Below are 11,475 nucleotides of genomic sequence, written 5' to 3'. Positions count from 1 at the left end.
CAGTTCGAGTTGTAATTACCTTAGCATGCTTCTTCGGGTTTATTTTCGTGTTACTCGGTAGACTATCTGGTCGGTCAAAGCACCCGTCATCTGTCCCATCGGAGTCTCTAAATTTTTGATTGGTGCATTCTAGTCTTGAAGAGTGGCTTCGATTTTCCTCATGAATTGATTGTTAGCTTCCATATACTAATTAGTCTTTTCCATGAATTTACCAAACATCTCTTCCAATTGAGGCTTTTTCTTTGGCTGTTGATATTGACCCTACGGTTTATTCTGGTTTTGATTGCTCCAAGAGAAATTTGGGTGCTTTCTCCAACTTGAATTGTATGTTTCCCCATATGTTTTATTTTGCTGTCGCTGTCGCCATTGAGCAAAATCTGTCTGCTCTACTTCTTGTACCAAAATTGAACATTCTGTTATTACATGTTCAGCTCTACATTCTTCACAACTAGCCTTCTTTGACTGTGCTGCTGTAGTTGATTGTGTCATGTTTTCTACCTTATGAAATAATGAATCAATTTTTGCTGACAAGGTAGAATAAACATCCACTTCATAAACCCCCGGTGTCTTCTTCTAAACTGCTCGTTCCGATGTCCACATAGCTGAAGTAGTAGCCATAGTCTCAAAAAGTTTCAGTGCCTCATCAATTGTCTTTGTGGATAGTGATCCGTTTGATGATGAGTCAACCATGCTTTTAAAGGCTAGAAGTAATCCCGCATAGAAGTATTGGACTTGAAGTCTCCTGCTAATCCCATGGTGTGAGCACTTTCGCAGCATATTCTTGAACCGATTCCAGGCTTCATTGAAATTCTCTGATTCGCCTTGGCAAAAAATAGAGATGTCGTGCTTGAGCTTTGCAATCTTAGTAGGTGAGAAGAATTTAGTGAGAATTTCTTGGCTAGATCATTCCATGTGGTGGTGCTTACGATTGGTTGTGAATCCAGCCATTCAATTGCCTTGCCGCGCAGTGTATGTGGAAACAACCTTAATCTTATTGCATTGTCTGAAACTCCTTGATATCTGAAGTGTTGGCACATTTCCAGAAAACGAGAAACATGTTTGTGTGGATTCTCTTTAGTCCTTCAATAGAATTGATGACCGTTTTGAAATAATTGCATCACATTTGTCTTTAGTTGGAAGTTTGGTTGTCCAAACGATGGATATACGATGCTTGATTGGCTTTGAATTATCTAAAGGGTCATGAAATCTCCCACGAGCATATTTCTTTCATCCGCTGCCCCTTCTTCATTAGCCTGAAAAATTGGATTATTCTGCACGTTAGTCATTCGTTGGTGTGTCTCTCTGTTTTCTTGCTGCCTTCGATGGAAAGTTCGTTTAATTTCTGGATCAGCTGGGGTCAATTCTCCTTCAGCAGATCTTAGCATGCAAATCTGCGAGAAGAGTTAATAGGAGTGCTTAGATGTTAAAATGAAATAATAACTCGAACAAACCAAAATGAAATTAAGTGAAATAAAACACAACAAAATAACAGGAAATGCAAATATGGATGTCCAAATTAGTGCCAATATAGATAAAATTAAACAAATACTCAATCCCCGGCAACGGCGAAAAACTTGTTCACGAAATATTTTCTTTCGTTTTAAATTACCGCAAGTGTACGGTTCGTTAACAAGTAATAAAGTGGATTTTTAGTGTCCGAATATCGTCCCACAGAGATTGAGTAGTTCAATTTTGCCTAGGGTAGCCTTAACCAAAATGAAATTTCTCAATATGAATATTTACCTAAATAAACCCTAATTTTAGAATGAAACCCCTAATTTGGAATGCAGACCCTAATTTATAAAAACCCTAATTATGCAAAATTGAAGATTAGAATCAACTCAGTATGCAAAATGATATTTTAATGAATTAAAATGCAAATTATATGTTAGAGCGCGAATTGGTTGTATTCAATGGAGATTAAGAACACTAGGATCACGATTTCCCATGCAATTATCACCTTAAACCCTAATTTCACAATGTGACAACACACTTAAATTATTGATGAATCAGTGCTCCTAATCTATCAAATACTCTCTCTCAAGATGTATCGAACCTATTTTTACATACTACCGACCTATATTTCTATGACAAGTGTATATATAAAAATGAATGCGGTCTTGTGAACACTTAAAAATTCACGTAGGGTATGCGGTATATTTTTATCCTCTATCGGATCCTACGATGATTTATATTATGTCGAACCTATTCCGATTCTCTCGAATGCAAGAATAAGCCACCTAAACTCACACAATTACATGCCTTTAATTGCGGGAACAAAAATTGTATATAAATAATTCAAAACAATCAAAACGTATTTTTAATGTCAAATTGTAAAACTAGAAAATTAAAGATCAAATCACATGGTACATCGATCTCCTAGTACATGAAAATCTAGCCTAGCATTGATAAATTATAAGAATACATCAGATTTTAAAGAAAGAACATCATCGGATTATGAATACTTGATAAATCTTGAAAATCTTCGTGCAATTCTTCGTTACTTGCGCTCAAAATCCTCTCCAATATGTGGTTTCTTGCCTCCCAATGCGTTCTATCCCGAAATATGACGGCTCTAGATTTTTATATCGCGTCCCAATCGAGTTCCAAAAGAATTATAACGCAAAAAAAAAACTGCAAAATCGGGACATAACTTTACACCATGCGGCCGCATAGTGTTAATCTATGCGGTCGCATGGTTGAACCAATTTCATGGATTTTAATCTCGGATGGGGGCTGTGCGGCCGTATGGTTATATTCCATGCAGTCGCATGGTTGAAATTTTCTTTTTGTGTCATTTTAGTCCCCAAATTCAATCTTCTTGTTTCTTAACCTCTTTTCTTCGACTCTTTTGTTCCATCATCTCATATTGACCTCCAATTGGTACTTGGTACTATAAATTTTTTGATTGCTCCTTTGGCTCAACTTTTGGATATTTGCACTTTGAACCCTGAACTATCACTTTGATTCATTTTTGTCCTTTTGCTTCTTTTTCTCGTGAATTTCATCAAGTCCATCACTATACCCTACAATCCAACAATTAAACGAATTTAAGTCACAATTTAAATATATTGCTCGTAGTTTAGTCATGTTTGTACATTATGTAACGCCCCAACCCCTAGTGGACCGAAACGCTACTTACTTTACTTAGTTTAACCGGTAGTTTAGTAATAAGTGTATACATTTTAGCGGAAGCTTACATCTTCGGATAATAATTTAAATAACAATACTTCAAATACTTTAAACAAAAACATTGAATCATTTTTCAAAACACCAAAATATAATTTATTTGAAAAAAATATAACTTGTTCTCGCATTCTTATTCAAAACTTTAAAGAAATAACATTGGAAAATATTTCATAAAAATAAATCCAAATCACTTATTCACCGGATTTTCATGGGCTCGTTGCATCACTCTCCATCTTCTCCTACATTCATGCCCGAGGTAGAATTCCTTCAATCTGTAGAGATGGGATTAAACCCGTGAGTTGAAAAACTCAATAGGTGACATAGGTGCATTCGTGATCAAACTATACATTTCAAAACATTAACTTTATAACTTTTCATAGATGCCGTACCCGGAGGCACCATTTGACATGAAGGGGTATGCCGTACACGAGGGCAGATGAATGGTCAAATTTCATTTAAGAGAGAAAACATGGGTATCATTTAAATTTGAGGTTAAATGCTTCAATTTAGTGGGGTTTTTATTGCCAAAAACGTGGGTGGCCCTTTGACGAAATAATTGATGAAAATAAATATTTAAATTCTAGAGAAAAACGAAAATTTTCATTTCAGTCAGTTTCGGTCGACCGGTTGTAGTCCGTTGACACTGCACAGCTTTCAGTGTTTCTATCATAACTTCTTCTCCCGATATCCAATTGAGGTAATTCAAAGTGCGTTGGAAAGCTAACTCAAAGAGCTACAACTTTTATTTGGATATCATTTTTCAAATCGAATGTTTCTTATGTCGAAAATGGGTCTCAAATGAGACTAAAAATCTGAAGTATACTTTAGTCATCCAATATTCATGTCTTAGTGCTACTAAGGTGTCTCGAATTATTTGGGGTTCTACACATTAAATAAGTGCACAAAAACGAACTTATCAATATATTTAAGAAGTGTCATGTTGAAACTTGTAATTCATGTTAAGAGATACTTCATATAGAATAAATATAAAAATATAAACTAACATATAAGATTTTGCATCACTTCTTGTTATATATTGACATTTTAGATGGAATTCAAATCTTAATATGGTATCAAAATTCATTAAGTTTCAACGAGCATGCGAATTTCAAGATTGATCTGTTCAAAGGGAACACCATCTAACAAAACATATTAAGCGACAGTTCACATTTAATAAAGATGAAAATACAAATTAGCATAAAAGAGCTTAGGAGATTCATCTAAAAAAATTGACATTTTGACATATAACTCTAAAGTCTTTAATTACTCAATGATTGAAAACTCATTTCCTTTTATAAAGTTATTAAATAGTTATTTAAATCTAATTTTATGATTTGACTACATATATTTACATTTAAAGAGTCATAATAATAAACTAACACACGTAACTATCTTTTTTGACATTCATAGCAGTCATCCACTAAAAATTGTCTTTTAGTTGAAAATTATTCCACGTTCATTTTGTTTTAAATATTTTAAAATACAAAGGTCCAACAGAGTTCAATAATTCTCAAATCATTTTTTTTTTCATTCTCTCTTTTAAAATTTGTTCGTTTTAAGAATATTTCTCTAAGCTCAACGGAATGGATTGCTATATGTCTAATTGATCTCATAAAATATTTATGTGACTAAAAAAACCATCCAACTAATTTTCTGTTACTTATCTCAGTACTTATTTGTTATTTTTTTTTAAGTACTTATAAATATTAAGTTCTTTGAAACGTGGTTAAAAAAGTAGGTAACATTTAAGTTTTTAAGAAACGTGTGAATAAAATTAAATTTTAATCAGTTTATAAGAAATTATAAAAATTGCCAAACGTGCAATTCTTAATTTAATTATTGAATTATCAACAATTCCCATTTTACAGAAAAATTGTTGCCAGAATTAATACAGATAATGGTGTGGCAGCATCTTTTTGATCTGGATTTTTTTTTTCTATTTCGCTATTGTCCATTAGAAAACTATCAAGTGTTATACGTATTAATTTTGACATCACTTTTTGGGTACAAATGGCAACTCTCTTGAATTACTTTGCATTCCTCCTAGGAGTAAATTATAGCAATGGTCCCCAACCTTTATTTTGTAATATTTTTATCCTTGACCTTTTACTAATTAGCTAGTTTAGTACTAAAGGATATTACCTTCATCTCCCATTGACAAGATAAAATATATTGAAATAATAATTTTCACATGTCTTTCTATAACCAAATTAAACTTTCGACACAAAAATAAAAAAAAAATTAATTCAAATAATCTTTAGTTTGGTGGAGATTAAAATTAATTTTTTAGCAGATTTTGATAAAGGTTAATGAAATGTGTGATTGAAAAGTTGTGAATCTTATATATTGAGTGGTTAAAATTAATTCTTGACTTTGACCATAAGAGCATGATTTGACATATTTCATCATCAGAAATGGTATGTGTACACCATGCTTGTACATGTTGGATCCCCTCATGTGGAGAAAATTTTTGATGAGACAATCACACTGTCCTACATTGTGCAATTGTCGAATGGGAGGTCACCACCTCATCGGGTGGCGCACCCTCACCTAATAAGGTGGGCTACCTCGAGACTTGAGGTGGAAAGAGAGAAAAATCAAGTGTCGAAGTGGCATCAGGGTGGGCCACCCGATGAGGTGGTGGCCAGGGGGAAACCAAGATTTTTGTTCAGTGCGGGCAAAATTTTTCGACGTCGAACATCGAGCTTTTGGTCATAGATTTGATGATGATAAAAAAATATATATATATTACAAAAAAATCTAGTGCAATTCATAACTTCACATAATCAATTCACAGTCTAATTCACAACTTCATATAATCAATTCATGGTCCAATTCACAATTTCATATAATCAATTCATAGTGCAATTCACAATTTCACAAGGCAACAATATATACTGTTTTCCAAATTCCAGTGACAGAGTATGAGAGTAAGCAACTTGCAATCGCATAATTCAAGAGGCAACAATGAACTGGAAGTTCATCTCACTCTCACTGTTTGATGACTGGTAGCAAAATGCCAAAATCAATTGAAGAGCAACATGTGGCTTTGAGCAATTGAAGAACAAGTTGCTAATTTCATATGTTAAAAAAATAATAATAATACACAAATTAAAATAACAAAAAATAAGGAAAAAAAATATCTTCAAAATCAGGGTCGGTGGAATTTGGAAATTGGTGCTTCACTTTCTTTTGCACTTGCCGTCGATTGCTGGAGCCTGGATGTCAGAAGAATCGTCGATTGCTTGAAGGTTAAGGAGGCTAAGGAGTGACAGAGGTAGTTACGGACCTACGGTCTATGGAAATGGAATGGAGCAATCGGAGCTAGCGCGTTGTCATAGACTCACAAACAAAGTACCACTTGACTTGCCTGCAATGGAGATTATAGGAGGACTCAGATTGGGGAAGAGGTTGGTTGTCGGTCAGAGAGTAGAGGACGTAGTGACAAGCTGAGAGGAGAGGGCGTGAGGCAAAGAGGTGAAATATGAATCGAAAGTAGGTCGAAGCAATTGATTCAATTGAGGGGAATGGGTTGTAAATCAGTAAATGAGTCATGGGGTGTTGATTGGGCTAATGGGTTACTGGACTAGTGGGCTTCTCTGGTCTAGGAAAAGGAATTAAACTGAAAATAATAATAATAATGATAATAATAAATTAGGCCTGTGGGGTTGAGCCCAAAATTTCGGTGTGGACAGATTTGGCTCCACCCTTATTGATGGTTTTCCATTCGACGATCGCATCACGTGAGACTATGCAAATGTGAGGAGACTTTTTTATATGCTTTACAAATAGCCTATTCTTTCATTATTTAAAATAATAATAAAAAAAAAAAAAGAGGGTGACAATTGCCAACGTTTCATAGCGAAATCCACGGTGATACAGATTAGAGGTTCAAATCCGAGGAAACCTCGCTAGCGCGTCAGGACCAAACAAAAGGAATAAAATTGTTTTGTGGAAGAAAAATGTGTCAGCCAGTGAGAAGGTCCTTCACGCATTTCTCATTTTGTGCCACCTTGATTCCAAGGAAGATTCCCTCCTCGTCCCTTGCATTGCCCCGAACCCGACCCGGACCCGGATCCGCACTTGGCTTTTTGAGATCTATAAATCCCCGTTTATCGGGAGAGAACCACTATAACATCTCACTACCTAAAATCTGTGGCGCGTATCAAAAGATGACAATCTCTTCCGGGGAAAGCAGGTGATGCTTTGCTTCAACGCATGCTTCTATTAATCCATATTATGTTTTTATTTTGGTGCTGATAACTTATCCGTAGATGCATTAACATTTATATATGTTTTTTCTTCTGTGAAATTGATAGAACAATAACCAAATTTCACTTTTCCGGCTCTGATTTTTTTTTTTTTTAATAATTTGCGGGAAAAAATTGGAATCATTTAATTGCTATTTGCTTATAGATCGTTGATTTTAGATGAATTTGAGTGTAATAACTTGAGAATGTTATCTGAATTTTATACAAGTAGGCCTATCAATAACTTCATTTTCGGCAGAATCTGTTTTGGAATACTGACAATTTCCTATCACTTGTGTTTGTGGTGCTATTTTGTTTAACAGGATTTGTGATTTTGTATTTATTTCTTTAGCCGATTTCATTTCAGATCCCCGTTGTTGGCTGCAATTAATTACTATTATAAATACTTGAGATTAATGTCTTTGTTCTATTATTATCCTGAATATCCCCATTTGAAAATTCCAATTGCTGCCTGATGGATTTCCGAACAGATGCTAGGTGTGAGGAGAAACTTTGATGCATTTTTGTGAACCACAGGAAGTGATTAGTAGAATATTTTCAATTCAATTTCGCGAATTATTGTTGTATAAACAAGTTTGAAGTTCACTACTCTGTTCACAAGATTTTGTAGAGAGGATGCTTGAACTTTGAATTAGATGCTTTTGTGTTCAAGAGAATAATATTTTTATATTATTGGTGGAAAAGAGTTAAGAAGAGAACTTATTGATGCCTTTTTCTCTTAAACAGCACTTGTTCTCTGTCTCAACTTGCTCCTCTTGAAGCAGTGCTATTTGACGTTGATGGAACTTTGTGTGATTCAGATCCGATCCACTTTTATGCTTTCTGTGAACTGCTTCCGAAGGTTTGAACTATTCTTTTCTATTCACCTTTATACTTATACTGCCAATCATATATCATTTATGCATTGGAAACTTTCTGTATTGTTGTGAAGTGCTTGTAGATTATGAAAATACTGGAAAACACATAACTGATATTAATTTGGTAAATTTTGAATCAATGCATTTCATTGCTGTTCTGTGGGGTCTTAAAAATGCTGAGCTTCTAAACAGATTGGCTTCAATGGTGGCATCCCAATTGATGAAGAATTCTACAGCAAGAATTTTGCTGGGAAGCACAATGATGAGATTGCTTCTTTTCTTTTCCCTGATGATTTTGAAAGGGGTTTAAAATTTTGTGAAGAGAAGGAAGATATGTTCAGAAGGTGAATTTTATTTTTCTCCTTCATTTAATGCAACCTTTTCCCACCCAGAAATTTTAACCCACCTTCACAAATAATTATTTTGAATGGAAAATACAGGTTGGCTGAGGAGCAGTTGAAACCTGTTAATGGTTTGTACAAAGTGATAAAATGGGTGGAAGACCGTGGTCTGAAACGAGCTGCTGTTACTAATGCTCCCAAACCAAATGCTGAATTTATGATCTCAACTCTTGGACTGACAGATTTCTTCCATACTGTAATTCTTGGAAGTGACTGTGAACATGCTAAACCATTCCCAGACGCCTATTTAAAGGCACTTGAAATTCTCAACATCTCCAAGGATCACACATTTATATTCGAGGTTTGACCCCATCCACACACCCTTCAATATTTTGTTGCTCGTACTTGGTAAAATTTATACTTTGGTTGTCTAGGATTCTGTTTCGGGAATAAAAGCCGGGGTTGCAGCAGGGATGCCTGTTATTGGCTTGACAACAGGAAATCCAGCACCCATGCTGATGGAGGCAAAGCCCACTTTTCTAATTAAAGATTACGAAGATCCAAAGCTTTGGGCAGTTTTGGAAGAGCTCGATAGCATTGGAGGTGTGAAAAAAGGTGCAGCTTAAACCATACATATATTGCTTATGAACCGGGTAGAGTTCCCCCAATAAAATCAAGTTTAATTTCATGGCTATTTTGTAGAAGAGTTATTCTCTCATTTGGAACCTCAGTACAAAACTGAAATGGTCTGTTGGATCAGTAATGAAGTTGCCAAGTGGAATGATAATTAGAGATCTCTTGCTTAGCTATAAAATGCAATATGTTTGTTACATATTGCTTTCAAAATTTCAATATACTTGAAACTTGCTACAGAGCATTAGATTTTCTACTAGGTAGCTTTGGCATAGAATTCAGAGAAATTGTTAACATAAGAATAAATTCTCATTGCATGACAATTTCTATATTTTAGAAACACCTATGAATGATTTTATTATTTTCATTTACAAGAACTATTAGCTGAAAAAATACACGATATAATATTTATCGCTATCACAATTTCTACTTGCACAAAACTAGAACAGCCATGCTACAGTGCCCACCTTAGGGACCGACTCGAGGACAGGGGGCTGAGGTGGCATCACCTCAACCCTCGATTTCAACTTCGTTTTTTTTTTTTTTGATCCAATGGTCGAGGTGTTGGCACCTCGGCACCCTGTCCCCGAGCCTGGCCACATTGCATTTTCCAAACTAGAATGCTCAACATTTTCTTCTGATTTTTCTCTCTCTATCAGTCTACTTACCAAATTTCTCTCCCTAAATTCGTACCACGGTAACTCCATCTCTCCCAATTATGAGCATCTATCTTTGCTATTTTCGGGCTATGCTACTCAAAATATTTGAGGCCTATGGTCTAAGAAAACATTGTGTTTTTCTACGATAATTACATTATACATTATACACTTCTTTAAAATTTGAAATTCTAGCTTTGCTTTTACTATTTTTTATTCACTAATTATTGACTTTTCCAAAAAAAATGAAAAATATACAGGCAGCGATACACCTCTCGGAGTTAATTGTCCCAAAATTGAACATATATATGTGTCTTCGACCATTGACTAAGGTTTTAAATGTCGAGTTTTGATCACTAAACTTATCAAAACGTTGGACGTAATTTATTGACATGACATCAGTTTCATAAATCTAACGGAATTGAAGACATGGCAAACGAAATGCACAGGTGGTGCCCAAACACTGTTATACGACCAATCATAGCACACCAAATTGTCACGTAAGAAACACTTCTTTGACTGCTTACTATACTTTGAAAGATGTCTTTAATTGTTCATTATACTTTTAAAGATATTTTTAATTGTTCACTGTATTTTAAGATTGTCAATTTTTGGCCAATAACAAGTAAAACTGAAGTTGGCAAAATTTAGGAATGTTTTTCCAAATATCAATTGCATATAACAAAATTTAATTTTGCAACATGTTAAAAGGAAACATTTTTTCAAAACATTGGCAATATATACTTGAGTTTCGTTGCAATTTTTTTTTATACATTGATCTGTATTTGAAGCTAGGTTTTTTCAGAAAAACAATTATAGGAGCTAGAACTTGAGAAACTTCGATTCTAGGTTTTTTTCTATATATTGATCTGTATTTGAAGCCTAAACATCTTGATACTTATTCTCCCTAAGTCATTTCTGATCACCCTATGCATTATATCGATTGAAGTTAACTTGGACAATATAAATTTGTCAAATAATTATTTAAAAATAGAACAATGAAGAGACACACATAGATTATGAATTTTTTGAGTACACATTTTTGTTAAAATTAGTTATCATTATCGTCAATATAGTGATTAAAAAAAGTCAAAATCAATAATTAATTTTAACAATATATTCCATGAAAGCCCACAACTTTTCAATTACATACTTCACCAACTTTTATCAAAAATTAATTTTAATCTACAAAAACACGTGCTAAGATGTCAAACAAAACCCGTCAAGATTTACAATCAATCATCCACATAATTATTCAAGTGAGCAAGTTAACCTACTAAACGTATATAGTGATTAAAAAAAGTCAAAATCAATAATTAATTTTAACAATATATTCCATGAAAGCCCACAACTTTTCAATTACATACTTCACCAACTTTTATCAAAAATTAATTTTAATCTACAAAAACACGTGCTAAGATGTCAAACAAAACCCGTCAAGATTTACAATCAATCATCCACATAATTATTCAAGTGAGCAAGTTAACCTACTAAACGACAAAATAGCTTATGGAAGAAAAGAAGTAAA

General features: G+C 34.1%; 1 protein-coding gene across 1 annotated transcript; it reads left to right on the top strand.

Moving 5' to 3' along the window:
- Positions 1-7,086: 7,086 nt before the first annotated feature.
- LOC111407485 (haloacid dehalogenase-like hydrolase domain-containing protein Sgpp) lies at positions 7,087-9,532 on the top strand. Its single transcript, XM_023036986.1, has 5 exons — positions 7,087-7,387; positions 8,187-8,301; positions 8,510-8,661; positions 8,758-9,019; positions 9,093-9,532. Exons 1-5 carry the CDS (start codon positions 7,152-7,154, stop codon positions 9,282-9,284), a joined length of 957 nt encoding a protein of 318 aa, XP_022892754.1. The 5' UTR covers positions 7,087-7,151; the 3' UTR covers positions 9,285-9,532.
- The last annotated feature ends 1,943 nt before the right edge of the window (positions 9,533-11,475 follow it).

This window comes from Olea europaea, chromosome 13 (genome assembly GCF_002742605.1).
Source record: "Olea europaea var. sylvestris chromosome 13, O_europaea_v1, whole genome shotgun sequence".
Taxonomy (NCBI): Eukaryota; Viridiplantae; Streptophyta; class Magnoliopsida; order Lamiales; family Oleaceae; genus Olea; species Olea europaea.
Note: the sequence above shows the minus strand (reverse complement) of the source record. Positions and strands in the feature narration are given on the sequence as shown.

Coding starts and splice junctions, on each gene's coding strand:
- LOC111407485 (XM_023036986.1), top strand. CDS start 7,152: ATGTGTCAGCCAGTGAGAAGGTCCTTCACGCATTTCTCATTTTGTGCC. Junction 8,662..8,757: donor AAGGAAGATATGTTCAGAAG/GTGAATTTTATT, acceptor TGGAAAATACAG/GTTGGCTGAGGAGCAGTTGA. Junction 9,020..9,092: donor ATCACACATTTATATTCGAG/GTTTGACCCCAT, acceptor TTGGTTGTCTAG/GATTCTGTTTCGGGAATAAA.